Source organism: Oryx dammah, unplaced genomic scaffold (genome assembly GCF_014754425.2).
Source record: "Oryx dammah isolate SB20612 unplaced genomic scaffold, SCBI_Odam_1.1 HiC_scaffold_10, whole genome shotgun sequence".
Classification (NCBI taxonomy): Eukaryota; Metazoa; Chordata; class Mammalia; order Artiodactyla; family Bovidae; genus Oryx; species Oryx dammah.
Genome location: NW_024070194.1, coordinates 8,115,963 through 8,131,912, shown reverse-complemented (window position 1 = coordinate 8,131,912; position 15,950 = coordinate 8,115,963). Strand labels below are relative to the sequence as shown.

At 46.1% G+C, this 15,950-nt stretch overlaps 1 protein-coding gene across 1 annotated transcript in view; it reads right to left on the bottom strand.

Annotated features, from left to right (window-relative positions):
* The window catches only part of SLC13A3 (solute carrier family 13 member 3), an 84,216-nt gene that overhangs the window by 18,983 nt on the left and 49,283 nt on the right, over positions 1–15,950 (bottom strand). Inside the window, exons 4-8 of the mRNA XM_040248201.1 lie at positions 15,507–15,573; positions 9,378–9,563; positions 5,989–6,114; positions 1,445–1,540; positions 416–520 (exon numbers count right to left, since the gene is read on the bottom strand). Of these exons, the coding sequence (XP_040104135.1) occupies positions 416–520; positions 1,445–1,540; positions 5,989–6,114; positions 9,378–9,563; positions 15,507–15,573 (580 nt within the window). The remainder of the gene's footprint in view (positions 1–415; positions 521–1,444; positions 1,541–5,988; positions 6,115–9,377; positions 9,564–15,506; positions 15,574–15,950) is intronic.

The window sequence follows — 15,950 nt, the reverse complement described above, 5'->3', positions numbered from 1 at the left end:
AAGAATTCACCTGCAGGGGACACGTGTTCCATCGCAGTACAGGAATATCCCACATGCCGTGGGGCAGCTGCGCACCTAATAGGTGCTCAATAAAAGTTGACTGATTGACTGAATAATGGAATGATTGAATGAACCACGTGCTCAGGGTTGCACAGTTTGTGGTGGCGGAACTGGCATTTGAACCCAGTTTTGTCTGATTCCAAAGGCAGAGCTCTTATCACACAAGAACCCAGATATTTTATCACCCAAACCTAAGCTCTTTTGAGAGCAAAAGAAGGAACTGGTAATAACCACACGGGATGAGAGGTGGAAACCTAGCCCAGCTCTCCCCAGCGGCTCTGCCTCCTTAGCTCCGGGCGGCCCAGCCCCGAGGCTCCGCTGTTGGACTCCAACCCACGGGTCCCCAGAATCTCACCCAGGGGTGAAGAGGCTGGCCCAGCCAGGGATGAACTTCGGGTCCCGGGAGAAGAGGAGGATGGCGAACACGCAGAAAAGGATGAACACGGCCTGTTCGGCAAACCTGCGATGCAGAGATGTGAACACCGTGGTGACCCTGGGCTTTGGCCTGACAGCAGCAAGGGAAGGCCTGGGGCAGGGGCCCACTGGGTGTGGGTGTGGCTGTGCCCAGGCCCTGCCTCTGAGAGCCGGAGTAGTGGTTCACTGCCTCGGTGGTCCGAGAGTGAGGGGCGGGGGGTGTAACCGGTTCCTTTCCTGGGGCTTCCATGTGCCCCCAGCATCCTTCCTAAGCATCAGGCCCGCCTCCCTGCAAACACGTCATATCATTCCCAGGGTCCTAGGGACAATCCAGAGAGAGAAAGAAAGCGAGACACGAACAGAGTCAGAAAACCAGAGAGAAAGGCAACTGACGGGAACAGAGAGGTAGGCGAAAGAGGGGAACAGTCAGATATCCAGAATGGGGCAGATACGGAGAGCGACAAACACGGAGACAGGGGCAGACACAGGCAAAAGAGAGACCCCCCCCCCCCAAATGTTGGAGGAAATATCTACCCAGTGTGCCCATTTCACAGATCAGGAAGCAGCGCCCAGAAAGGTTTAGTGCTTTGCCCAAGGCCACACAGGAAGTTAGTAGCAGAGTCAGACCTGTGTGTGGGCCTGCTGACTCTTGGTTATTTTCACGTTAACATGCACTGAAGGAGGTGCTGGGAGCCACCTGAGGCAGGGACCAGGAGGGAAAGCGGGCACTAGGCAGGAAGGTGACATGTCCCCACTCCAAGCCTTAGAGGTTTGCTGGTCCTCGGGGTATCGACCCCAGTGCCAGGGCAAGAGGCTGACGGTATTAGTCATCTCCCTACCCTCCTTCTCCAGGCTCCCAGGCGTTTGGCCTTGAAATTCCCTCTGGACTCAGTCCCCAAGAGGTAGCTCTCCTGAAAGTCTAGTGCCCAGTTCCCTTCCCACCCCAAGCAAGGATCTCTGCATCACATACTTGATGGGCCCTAGGCTCTGGAATTCCTCCCGAATCGTGTCTCGAGCCCTATTTTCTGCATCAGTTCTGAGCTCAGATTTCTTCTTCCTCCAGCCCCTGCAACAGAAAGCGGGGAAGTTAGGAGTGGCCATTGTAGTCTAAAACACTTCAGCGACCCACCTCCATCTAGCCAGGCCTCTTTGCCTCTGTTTTGGAGACTCCGTGACAGCCTGCTGGGTGGTCACTCTGCCTTCTTGTTCCCTTTTTAAAATCTGTTCTGCCCACCAATAGCCTGGATGGTCTTTTAAAAATGTGAATCTGATCATTTGGCTCCCAGGCTTAAAATCTTTTTTGGGTCAAATAGACTCAGGAATAAACCATACACACCAGGGAAATAAAATACAAAGTCCAGAAATAGACCCCACCATAAATGGGGATTTAGTCTATGATAAAGTTGGTGCCCCAGCTTGTTGTAGGAAAGATGACCTATTCAGTCAATGATGTGAGACATACAGATCAATGGAATCTAATAGAGCGTCCAGAAATTTACCCACACTTCTATGGTCAATTGATTTCTGATTAAGTTACCAACACCATTCAACGGGGAGAGAACAGTCTTTCATCAAACGGTCTTAAGACGACTGGACGCATGTGTGCGTGCTCAGTTGCTCGGCCATGTCTGACTCTTTAGAGACCCCAAAGACTACAGCCCACCAGGCTCCTCTGTCCAAGGGATTCTCCAGGCAAGAATACTGGAGTGGGTTGCCATTTCCTTCTTCAGGGAATCTTCCTGACCCAGGGATCGAACCCTCATCTCCTGCCTTGGCAGGCAGATTCTTGACCACTGAGCCACCTGGGAAGCCCCAAGACAACTGGACAGCCACATGCAAAAGGATGAACGTGGAACCCCCTACCTCTTGGTACATACAAAATTTAACTCAAAATGGTTCAAAGACCTAAATATAAGAAGAGCAAGACCTATACAATTTTTAGAAGAAAACATACAGATAAATTTTCATGGCCTCAGATTAGGCACATATTTCTTAGATATGACACAAAAAGCACAAGCAAACAAAAATAAGTTGACTTCATTAAAATTAAAAACGTTTGTGTGTCAGGAAAAGGTATCGAGACAACTCGATGGTTATCTGGAACAACAAAAAATGCTGACTCCAAACCTGTACCCCAAAGTTGCATCCTTACACTGCACCCTAAAGGACAAGCTCCAAATAGATGAAAAGATTTAAACAGAAAAAATACACCAATACTAGGAGAAAGCATGGGACTGTTCTTTCATAACTCTATAATGGGAAGAAAGACCTTTCTAACTGCAATTGAAAATTTAGAAGCCACATGAGAAAAAATTGATAATTTCACCTCATAAAATGTTTCTAAAAATTTATGCACAGAAGAAAGCATGATAAGCAAAGTGAAAAATCAGGAAAAGAAAGTTGTAACTCATACTCAAAATGAGCACTAATCTTTCAATACAGAGAAAATACTAGAAATCAATAAAACCAAGACCAGCAATCAAGGTTTTAAATGTACAAAGTGTATAAACACACAGTTAAACAATTCACAGGAGAGGAAATACCAGGGTCTCATATGAATATATGAGGGTTTCATAAGAATATATGAAAAGTTTTCATTTTACCCCTTAGTATGAAAAGTTCTTCAAAATTACTCCTAAAGTAAGTGCAAATTATTTTTCTTTTATCAGATTGGCAAAAATCCAACTTGCTGCTTGGAAACAGATGCTCTCAAATATTGTATTTATTTTTTATTTTTTTGGCCACACCTTAGAGGATGCAGGATCATAGTTCCCTGATCTGGGATCGAACCCAGGCCTCCTGTATTGGGAGCACAGAGTCTTAACAACTGAATCACCAGAGAAGTCCCTTATATATTGTAAGTAGGAGAATGTGTGTGCTTAGTTGCTCAGTCGTGTCTGACTCTTTGCGACCCCATGGACTGCAGCCCACCAGGCTCCTCTGTCCATGGGGATTGCCCAGACGAGAATAATGGAGTGGGTTGCCTCCTGTTGGTTGGTTCCTCCTCCAGGTAATCTTCCCAACCCAGGGATCAAACCTGTGTCTCCTACTTGGCAGGCAGATTCTTTTCCACTGAAAGTGAAAGTTGCTCAGTTGTGTCCGACTCTTGAGACCCTATGGACTATACAGTCCATGGAATTCTCCAGGTCAGAATACTGGAGTGGGAAGCCTTTTCCTTCTCCAGGGGATCTTCCCAACCCTGGGATCAAACCCATGTCTCCCACGTTGCAGGCAGATTCTTTACCAGCTGAGCCACAAGGAAAGCCCAAGAATACTGGAGTGGGTAGCCTATGCCTTCTCTAGCAGATCTTCCCGACACTGGAATCAAACTGGGGTTTCCTGCACTGCAAGTGGATTCTTTACCAACTGAGTTATCAGGGAAGCTGTATTCCACTGAACCACCCAGGAAACCCAGACTTCATTTTTATCCCCTATCTACAAGTGAAAATTGTAGAAATTAAAGAGGTAAAGCCTCAGGGAGGGGACAGAGTCGCTCAAAGTCATGCAGAACCATGATGTGAAATCTGGTTTATCTGAGTCCAATGTTTGGGCTTGCTGCTCTGGACTAAGCCGGGCTTTGAACCCCAAGTTTCTGCTCTGACAGGTCAAGAAACACCACAGTCAGAGCTTTTCTGTTCTCAAGGGGTTTTCATATCTCTTTGATCTTGAATAGCTCTTACTGGTCTCATTTTACAGATGAGAAAAATTAAGGCCCAGAGAGGTGAGGAAACTGAGTCAGAGAATGACTTTATGACATGCCTGCTACTCGAGCCCTGAGCTGAAGCTCCTATGTGAGTATTTTCCCAAACCCACACATTCATAAAGGAAATCAGTCCTGGAAGGATTCATTGGAAGGATTGATGCTGAAGTTGAAACTCCAATACTTTGGCCACCTGATGTGAAGAACTGACTCCTTGGAAAAGACCCTGATGCTGGGGAAGATTGAAGGCAGGAGGAGAAGGGCACAACAGAGGATGAGATGGTTGGATGGCATCACTGACTCAATGGACATGAGTTTGAGTAAACTCCGGAAGTTGGTGATGGACAGGGAGGCCTGGTGTGCTGCAGTCCATGGGGTCGCAAAGAGTTGGACACAACTGATCAACTGAACTGAAGTGAACTGACACATTCGTAACTCCCTTCACAAATGTTCCTATGTTCACATGTCATGGGCTCCAACTAGATTTAGCATTTTAATTAAAGGCAGATATTTAAATAGAAAGCTTTCTATCACTGCCATAAATAGCAAACAAGAATCATTTGTCAACCCATAAAAAGAAAGAAAGTACCCATAAAAATAAAGACATGAAAGCAAAGCAACATTATTACATCTGGCTGGATACCACTGCTGGCTTAAGTCTCTGGGCCTGAGACTTGCTCTTCCTTTTTTAAAAGGATGACTGGGAAATGTTCAGTTCAGTTCAGTTCAATTGCTCAGTCGTGTCCGACTCTTTGCGACCCCATGAATCGCAGCACGCCAGGCCTCCCTGTCCATCACCAACTCCCAGAGTTCACTCAGACTCACGTCCATCAAGTCAGTGATGCCATCCAGCCATCTCATCCTCTGTCATCCCCTTCTCCTCCTGCCCCCAATCCCTCCCAGCATCAGAGTCTTTTCCAATGAGTCAACTCTTCACATGAGGTGGCCAAAGTATTGGAGTTTCAGCTTTAGCCTCATTCCTTCCAAAGAAATCCCAGGGCTGATCTCCTTCAGAATGGACTGGATGGATCTCCTTGCAGTCCAAGGGACTCTTAAGAGTCTTCTCCAACAGCACAGTTCAAAAGCATCAATTCTTCGGCTTTCTTCACAGTCCAACTCTCACATCCATACATGACTACTGGAAAAGCCATAGCCTTGACTAGATGGACCTTTGTTGGCTAAGTAACATCTCTGCTTTTGAATATGCTATCTAGGTTGGTCATAACTTTTCTTCCAAGGAGTAAGTGTCTTTTAATTTCATGGCTGCAGTCACCATCTGCAGTGATTTTGGAGGCCCCCAAAATAAAGTCAGCCATTGTTTCCACTGTTTCCCCATCTATTTCTCATGAACTGATGGGACCTGATGCCTAGAGAGATGTTAAAGTTTTTCCCCACCTTACTGAGACTTTCTCCCCAGCATAAGCAGCGTTGATAAAGGAATATTTTTCTCACTCTCAGAGTCAGTGTTATTTCATACCTTGCCCTCAGGCTGCCCCAAATTACCTCCTGTACTGAGGCCCCGTGAGATGAGAAACACTGCACATCATTTCCTGTGGTGTGAGTGTGGACCTGACTTAAGGAATAATACAATTAGTGATTATCGATGGTGGGTGGCATTCACCCAGGGCCTAGGCTCAGCAGGCAAGATCCCACACCACCTGTAATCCCCACTCCCTGGGAGGCCAGGATGACTACGGGCACTACATCCGACTGGAAACTGGAAGGACTTTGGAGGGTCACTCGCAAGGGAGCGGGAAGCTGGGACCCCAGCCCGGTTCCATCTGCTGCAAAGCTCAAGTTAAGTGCCTGGGTACCTCAGGGTTATCCCTCCATAGAGGAAGGAGATCCAGAGCCAGCCCACCAACAGGAACAGCAGCATGAGAGGAAAGGCGAAGATGAACCAGGAGCCGAAGTTCACCACGTCGCACTGTGGGAAGAAACTGGAGAAAAGAGAGAGGTGAGAGCCCGCCAGCGTCAGCCAGACGGATGGATGGACACATCCCTACAGAGGAAAACTAAAGGAAGTATGCTCACTATTCACAGGGGCACTGAAGCTCTTCAGATGTTTCCTCCCTGTATTTTCTGAGTAATATATTGTGTTGCCCAAAAAGTTCATTCCATTTTTTCATGGTCTGGAAAAAACAACCCCAAACGAACTTTTTGGCCAACCCAATATAAAGTTCCTATATCAGGTGTGATCAGAATAAACCAATACAATGTACTTGGGGAGCGAAGACCAAGGTGAACACTCAGGGCAGCCATTTCCCTGTCTCCCCACATGCCCTGCTGGAAAATCAGAACCTCATATAAACCCCATATTCCTTTCAAATACCTGTGTATCCCTTCCCAATGAGAAGGCCCAGGCTTATGCAATTAAATGTTGTATACGTTTTGCATGTAATTTGCATGCCCTTTACTCAAAACCCTTCATGTTGGATATTTTTACTTAGAGTTCCAGCATTTTCTCCCTAATCGCTTTTCAAGGCTTGCTCACATCAGAGTGAATAGGCAGCCTGAAAACCCCCTGACAGCAAGTGCCCTCCCATGGCCCCCATCTCCCAGCTCAGGACCAGCCCCTGAGGGCCTCAGAACCCCCATCTTTCCTGTCCATCCCTGTGGACAGCCTCCAGCAAGAACTAACACCGAACACCCTGCTTTGTCCTCCTAGCTGACAGCCCCTTTGCTGGCACTTCCTGCTAACCGAGGAGATAAATGGGTCATCCTGGATGGTCCCCATATCTGAAGCAGAACCATCTTGGCTTCTGGTTTTCAGTCTCACAGCCAGGCTTTGCTCAAAGAATGGAGATGAAAAGACACCAAAGGTTTGCAATGGGGGCTGAAATCAACTGGGAAAAGACCAATGCCTGGCCCCCATGCCCAACCTCCGAAATCAGCATCTCTGCAGCTGAGACCCAAGCATATGTTTTTTCACCTTCCCTGGAGACTCTAAACACACCCATGGCTGAGAATCACTGTTTTTTATAGACCTGCCTCTTGAGAAACCTATATGCACGTCAGGAAGAAACAGAACTGGACATGGAAAAACAGACTGGTTCCAAATAGGAAAAGGAGTATGTCAAGGCTGTATATTGTCACCTTGCTTATTTAACTTATATGCAGAGTACATCATGAGAAATGCTGGGCTGGAAGAAGCACAAGCTGGTATCAAGATTGCCGGGAGAAATTGCAATAACCTCAGATATGCAGATGACACCACCCTTATGGCAGAAAGTGAAGAGGAGCTAAAAAGCCTCTTGATGAAAGTAAAAGAGGTGAGTGAAAATGTTGGCTTAAAGCTCAACATTCAGAAAACTAAGATCATGGCACCTGGTCCCATCTCTTCATGGGAAATAGATGGGGAAACTGTGGAAACAGTGGCAGACTTTATTTTGGGGGGCTCCAAAATCACTGCAGATGGTGACTGCAGACATGAAATTAAAAGACGCTTACTCCTTGGAAGGAAAGTTATGACCAACCTAGATAGCATATTCAAAAGCAGAGACATTACTTTGCCAACAAAGGTCCGTCTAGTCAAGGCTATGGTTTTTCCAGTAGTCATGTATGGATGTGAAAGTTGGACTGTGAAGAAAGCTGAGCACCGAAGAATTGATGCTTTTGAACTGTGCTGTTGGAGAAGACTCTTGTGAGTCCCTTAGACTGCAAGGAGATCCAACCAGTCCATCCTAAAGGAGACCAGCCCTGGGTGTTCATTGGAAGGACTGATGCTGAGGCTGAAACTCCAATACTTTGGCCACCTCATGTGAAGAGTTGACTCATTGGAAAAGACTCTGATGCTGGGAGGGATTGGGGGCAGGAGGAGAAGGGGATGACAAAGGATGAGATGGCTGGATGGCGTCACCGACTCGATGAACATGAGTTTGGGTGAACTCTGGGAGTTGGTGATGGACAGGGAGGCCTGGTGTGCTGCGGTTCATGGGGTTGCAAAGAGTCGAATACGACTGAGTGACTGAGCTGAACTGAAAATCAAAGGATTTGAGAACCTGAGAATATGGTAGAGAGTTAAGGTTTTAAAATCAGCTTGTGAGGTAAGACATGGGTGTACTTAAGTTATTTTCTCATGAAAATAACTTTGACTACCCGCAAGTATAGAACTGACTTACGTACATCAAACCCACTCTCAGGAAGACCAATGCAGTTAGCTTTTCCTCCGTCATCCCTATAAATCCTTGATTCTTTGGCTGAATACCAGATAAAGATGTCAGCCAGCACATGGAGCCATGTTGAATATCATGTTGTTGCTGTTGATTTGTTAAATGCTTACATTTGGATTCACGTGGATTAATTTAATATATGAAACATTTCCACAGTAACAAAACCTTAGAAACCCCACCTCTCAGAATCTTGGAATCTGAAAGTACTTAGAATCTTGAAATACAAGGATTTTTAACATCTTAAGACTAAGAGGTTTAGAAAAGATGGAATTGATGTCAAACCATCAGAAAATCCATCTCTTTGATTCCCAGGCCCTGACAAATGGCCACTCAACCTCTGTTTGAACAGTTTTGTTGATGGGGAGATTTTACTTGGCAGAGTCCCCTCCACTGCTGGTCCATGTGCCTGGCTGCAAGGCTTCTCACAGGACATCACAGCCACACACCAGTACCTCCCACTGGGGTTGGTTTTAGAAGGAGATGTCAAGTCATGTCACCCCTCTGCTCTCAGCTCTCCTCTGACTCTCCTGACAATGCCTGCCCTGGTCTTCTTACCTTAGCCCCTTCTGCACCCAGCCTGGCCAGTCTTTGTGCTGCTTCCCACCTTTGTACAGGCTATTCCTTCTGTCTGAGATGCTCTTCCCTCCTACGTCCACAAAGTTCACCCCCTCACTTCTGGGTCTCTGCTCAAATGTCACCATATTAGAGGGATGGCACAATACCGACCAACCTAGATAAAACAGCACCCACTCCTGTTACCTCTGCCCCCTTCTTCTGCTCGATTTTATTTCATAATGTATCACGCCAACATATTATATATTCCCTTGCTTTTTCCTTTATTGTTTGTCTCTCCCACCAGAATGGAAGGTCCCCAGAGCAGGGATTTTGCTGGGCTTCGGGCATCGCCGGGTCCCCAGAGCCTGGACAACGGTAGACACCCAAGACACATCCTGGATGTTGGGTGAAGGAGGAGGAGAGGAGTAGAAGAGGCAGAGGCCCCAGTGCCGGGGACGGGGAGCGCCCACTCTTACCTCTTGAGCTGGCCGAGCAGGATGAGGTTGGGGGCTGTGCCCGTGAGGGTGGCGGTGCCCCCGATGCTGGCCGAGTAGGGGATGGAGATGAGGAAGCCCTTCCAGATGTTCCTGCGATATTCGTCCTCCTTCTTGGAGGTAGGGTGGAGATCCGTTGGAGCCTCTGCCTCCTCAGGGCAGTCTTTGCTTTAAACAAACCCAAAGAGAAGCCATTCAGAATTCCTGGCCTTGTGGAGAAACACACTGCCCGGGATGGGAGAGCTAAGTGAACTTTCTAGAAGGCAATTGGCATCGGAATCAAACACTTCTAAAAATGTGCAACCCTTCAGCTTAAGTGTTCTACTCTAAGAAGTTGTCCTAAACTAATATTTGGTATTAAATATAACTTAAATGGAAAACTTCATTTAAATATCCATCAAAAAAGGATTGGCTAGATTAAGACGATCCTGTTTCTAGATGGAATACCAAAGCAGTTATTTAAAATGGTGATTTAGATGGGCATTTATTCAGATGAAAGATGCCCATTATATAAAGTGAAAAGGTAGGTAACAGCACTACTTACTTCTTTTATTTTAAAAATATACACATATTTCATGAATATATGAGTATTAAGAAAAGTCTAGAATGACATACACAAAGTTGCTTTGGGGACTTTCGTGGGGATGGAATTATGGATTTTTTCCCCTCTTTTACTTTTAATTTGTATTTTCTGGGTTATTTTCCTGGTACCTTTGTGGAGTTTGGGAAATAATATAGTCAAAAATTGTTAATTATATAATTAAAAGATAATGATGCTGACACAAATTTATTGAAGTGAAAAGACATCCACTACACTCAACTAGCTGAGATAATAGATTATAAAATGGCATGTGTAGCATGGTCAGTGATTTTGTTAAAAATACACACACACACACACACACACACACACACACACACACACACATAGATAAATGGTCTAGAATAGTATTCACTTAACTCTTCTAGTCTATCTTTGGGATTGAGGTGCTGAGTACATTTTTCTTTTTGTTTAAGAGTTCTTTTTCTTTTACTTGTGCAATTATAAAATGTTTATTAGTGGATGAAATTAAGAATTATCTTTGTGTAAAAATCAAATTTTTTTTTTAAGAATGTAAGACACTTCAACTATCTTGGGGCTTTAATTACTAACATGAAGGGCCATTTCTCCAGTGGGTGGTGAGGATGTGATCTGGGGTCTAAAAGGAAGACAAGGGCTGGAAGCAGCTGGAGACAGATACCATGCTTGGTTATCCAGGGTGAGAGGCCCAGTCAGGGACCTGTGGGCTCCCTCGGACCTGGGGCTCCAACCAGACTGAGGCTCACAGGAGAATAAGAGCAGAAAGTGTTCTTCTCGTGCACCCCCTTCCTAGTTTGGATGGAAAACTGAGGCCCAGAGTGGGGATGGAAGAACGTAGGGAAAACCATTAGACCATTCAGGTATGACCTAAGTCAAATCCCTTCCGATTATACAGTGGAAGTGACAGATAGATTCAAGGGATTAGATCTGACAGATAGAGTGCCCAGTGAACTATGGATGGAGATTCGTGACACTGTACAGGTGCCAGTGATGAAGACCATCCCCAAGAAAAAGAAACTCAAAAGGCAAAATCATTGCCTGAGGAGGCCTTACGAATAGCAGTGAAAAGAAGACAGTTCAGTTCAGTTCAGTTCAGTTGCTCAGTCGTTTCTGACTCTTTGCGACCCCATGAATCACAGCACACCAGGCCTCCCTGTCCATCACCAACTTGCGGAATTCACTCAGACTCATGTCCATCGAGTCGGTGATGCCATCCAGCCATCTCATCCTCTGTCATCCCCTTCTCCTCCTGCCCCCAGTCCCTCCCAGCATCAGAGTCTTTTCCAATGAGTCTACTCTTCTCATGAGGTGGCCAAACGATTCAAGTTTCAGCTTTAGCATCAGTCCTTCCAAAGAACACCCAGGACTGATCTCCTTTAGAATGGACTGGTTGGATCTTCTTGCAGTCCAAGGGACTCTTAAGAGTCTTCTCCAACACCACAGTTCAGTCTGATTCCTGGTAGGGGCGGCGGCTGAGAGGAGCAACCCTATGTCCAAGGAGTGGTGACTGCGCGGGCACAGGAGGGCCGAGAGGAGCTACTCCACGTTCAAGGTCAGGAGGGGTGGCCATGAGGACATACCCCTTGTCCAAGGTAAGGAGCAGCGGCTGTGCTTTGCTGGAGCAGCTGTGAAGAGATACCCCATGTCCAAGGTAAGAGAAATCCAAGTAAGATGGTAGGTGTTGCGAGAGGGCATCAGAGGGCAGACAAACTGAAACCATAATCACAGAAAAGAAGACAAGCTAAAGGCAAATGAAAAATGGAAAGATATAAGCATCTGAATGCAGAGTTCCAAAGAATAGCAAGGAGAGATAAGAAGCCTTCCTCAGTGATCAATGCAAAGAAACAGAGGAAAATAATAGGATGGGAAAGACTAGATCTCTTCAGGAAAATTAGAGATGCCAAGGGAATATTTCATGCAAAGATGGACACAATAAAGGACAGAAATATTATGGACCTAACCTTGGAAGAAAAGTTATGACCAACCTAGATAGCATATTCAAAAGCAACTTTGCCAACAAAGGTCCGTCTAGTCAAGACTGCTTTTTCCAGTGGTCATGTATGGATGCGAGAGTTGGACTGTGAAGAAAGCTGAGCGCCGAAGAATTGATGCTTTTGAACTGTGGTGTTGGAGAAGACTCTTGAGAGTCCCTTGGACTGCAAGGAGATCCAACCAGTCCATTCTGAAGGAGACCAGCCCTGGGATTTCTTTGGAGGGAATGATGCTGAAGCTGAAACTCCAGTACTTTGGCCACCTCATGTGAAGAGTTGACTCATTGGAAAAGACTCTAATGCTGGGAGGGATTGGGGGCAGGAGGAGAAGGGGACGACAGAGGATGAGATGGCTGGATGGCATCACTGACTCGATGGACGTGAGTCTGAGTGAACTCCGGGAGTTGGTGATGGACAGGGAGGCCTGGCGTGCTGCGATTCATGGGGTCGCAGAGTCGGACACAACTGAACGAGTGAACTGAACTGAACTGAACAGAAGCAGAAGATATTAAGAAGAGGTGGCAAGAATACACATAAGAACTATAAAGAAAAGATCTTCATGACCCAGATAACCACGATGGTGTGATCACTCACCTGGAGTCAGACATCCTAGAGTCCGAAGTCAAGTGGACCTTAGGAAGTATCACTACAAACCAAGCTAGTGGAGGTAATGGAACTCCAACTGAGCTATTTCAAATTCTAAAAGGTAATGCTGTGAAAGTGCTGTACTCAATATGCCAGCAAATTTGGAAAACTCAGCAGTGGCTATAGGACTGGAAAAGGTCAGTTTTCATTCCAATTCCAAAGAAAGGCAATGCAAAAGAATGCTCAAACTACTGCACAATTGCACTCATCTTACATGCTAGTAAAGTAATGCTCAAAATTCTCCAAGACAGGCTTCAACAATACATGAACCAAGAACTCCCAGATGTTCAAGCTGGGGTTAGAAAAGGCAGGGGAACCAGAGATAAAATTGCCAACATCCATTGGATCATAGAAGAAGCAAGAGAGTTCCAGAAAAATATCTACTTCTGCTTTATTGACTATGCCAAAGCCTTTGACTCTATGGATCACAACAAACTGTGGAAAATTCTTCAACAGATGGGAATACCAGACCACCTTACCTGCCTCCTGAGAAATCTGTATGTGGGTCAAGAAGCAACAGTTAAACTGCAACAACGGACTGGTTCCAAATTGGGAAAGGAGTACATCAAGGTTGTATGTTGTCACCCTCCTTATTTAACATCTATGTAGAGTACATCATACGAAATGCAGGGCCAGGTGAAGCATTAGCTGGAATCAAGATTGCCAGGAGAAATAGCAATAACCTCAGATATGCAGATGATACCACCCTTATGGCAGAAAGTGAAGAAGAACTAAAGAGCCTCTTGATGAAAGTGAAAGAGGAGAGTGAAAAAGTTGGCTTAAAGCTCAACATTCAGAAAACTAAGATCATGGCACCTGGTCCCTTCACTTCATGGCAAATAGATGGAGAAACTGTGGAAACAGTGTTAGACTTTATTTTGGGGGGCTCCAAAATCACTGCAGATGGTGATTGCAGCCATGAAATTAAAAGACACTTACTCCTTGGAAGGAAAGCTATGACCAACCTAGACAGCATATTAAAAAGCAGAGACATTACTTTGCCAACAAAGGTCCGTCTAGTCAAGGCTATGGTTTTTCCAGTGGTCATGTATGGATGTGAGAGTTGGACTATAAAGAAAGCTGAGCACTGAAGGATTGATGCTTTTGAACTGTGGTGTTGGAGAAGACTCTTGAGAGTCCCTTGGACTGCAAGGAGATCCAATCAGTCCATCCTAAAGGAAATCAGTCCTGGATATTCTTTGGAAGGACTGATGCTGAAGCTGAAACTCCAATACTTTGGCCAATTGATGCAAAGAACTAACTCATTTGAAAAGACCCTGATGCTGGGAAAGATTGAAGGCAGGAGGAGAAGGGGACGACAGAGGATAAGATGGTTGGATGGAATCACCAACTTGATGGACATGAGTTTGAGCAAGCTCTGAGAGTTGGTGATAGACAGGGAAGCCTGGTATGCTGCAGTCTATGGGGTCTCAAAGAGTCAGACATGATTGAGCAACTGAAATGAACTGAACTGAACTGAGAATGGGCCTGGGGTCTGCAACCAATGGACACAGAGTTCCAGAGGGTAGGGATCAGTGCTTTTCCAACAGACTCAGCACAATCTCTGCCTGGGTAGATGGTTAAAACAGATTCCCAGGTTGCAAGGTGAGATATAGAACCCGTATCTCAAAGGTGGACAAAAGCCCCCAACATGGTGCCAGGGAGGAGCACAGGCCTCAGGATAAGACAAACTGATGTAAAATCATGTCCCTATCTGCTAGACCCTCCATCCATTCCCATCTCATTCAAAGTCAAAACTACATCAATGGCCTGTGGGGTCATACATGCTCTGTCCCCAGCCAGTGCCCTCCTGTCACACAAGCAATCTCTGTGATCCCACCTCCAGCTATACTAGCATCCCAGCTGCCTTGAACTCTTAGGGCTTTGTACCTGCTGGCCCCTCTGCTAAGAATACTCTTCCCACAGATTCCCCAGGACCCTTCACCTCCCCCAGGTGTTTGCCCAAGAATGACCTTCTTCGTGAGGTCTTCCCTGACACACATTTAAATACTGCCCTTTCCCTCCGCCAACCCCCTCCCTAGCCTGCTTTCCAATGCTTTGTTCTGTTCATTGCTATGTGCCTGACAGTACCTGGCTCATGGTAAGTTCTCTATAAATCTGCTGAATGAAGGAAACAGACCTGACTGATGCCCAGCAATGATGCCTTGAGCAAGTGACTTGACTCCCTGCTGTTTGCTTCATCATCATGAAACTGAGATAACGATACCATTAACAAGCATTACCATCTGTGCATGGAAGGCCTAACAACTGGCTTTATCTACATGATCTCATTTAATCTCAAAAACAACCCGCAAAAAGAACCCAGGTGGGTTCTGACATCATGTCCAGTTGGTAGGTGAAACTGAGTTTCAGAAAGGGGGAGTGACGTGTGCAAACCAACAGAGCTGGTAAGTGGCAAAGCCAGGGTTCAAAGTCAAGTCTGCTTGACCCCAAGCACCCAGGTCTTATATCCTCACTGCTGTATACAAAAGACACCAAAGACTAACTGTGCCATCAGTGTCCAGATGCTTCCTGAGTCACACAGGCGTGAAGGGCTGCTACTGTCTCGGGATCTTTTGTCTGCAGACAAAGCTTTAGCTTGGCCCGGTACACCCTCTCCTCCTTGATGATCGTGTGGTTTGCACCTCCTGCTCTTCCGGTCCTTCCTTCCAGACCCTTCACCTCAGCAGAACTTTAGGGGCTTACTGTACTTCCCTGCCCATCCCATATTTTCTTTTTTCAAGGAGGCTGGAGCTCAGGGAGAAGTGGCGGAAACTTGGGCATTGGGTCATTGGGAGAAAAATGGGGGGTGGGGATTGCCTGCAGCATGGAATTCTTGTTCATCCTCTCCTTGGATCAAGCATGGGCTCCTCTATGAATTTCACCAGGAGAACTCACTCTTCTGTGCCAGCAATGAATTGCATCTCCGTGGGCACAGTGTGCAGGCCGTTTTTCCGCACAGCAGCTAGGAGAAAAGAGCATGAGGTCTTTAGTGGGATGTAGCAGATGGGACAGAAGCATCCCCTTCTTGTGCAGTCAATCAAGAGTACTTCCTCAGGTCCCAGCCTATACTAGTCATTGGACTAAAAAAAAACAAAAAGACACTCAAAATTCCATCCTTCTACCCAACTTGTTCCTATTAGGAGAGGGCTTCAGGCCTGGGGGCAGGAAGTTAGCTGCAAGGCAGCTGGACAAGCCATAACTCAAGCCTAGGCTAACCTCGACTGTTATTGTTAAGGGGATGTTTGGGAAAGACCAGCTATCAGTGGTAATGGATCAGCAGTGGGATGGGTGACCCCAATCTGCCACTCATTCAAAACACATTTATTGAGCAGCTACTGT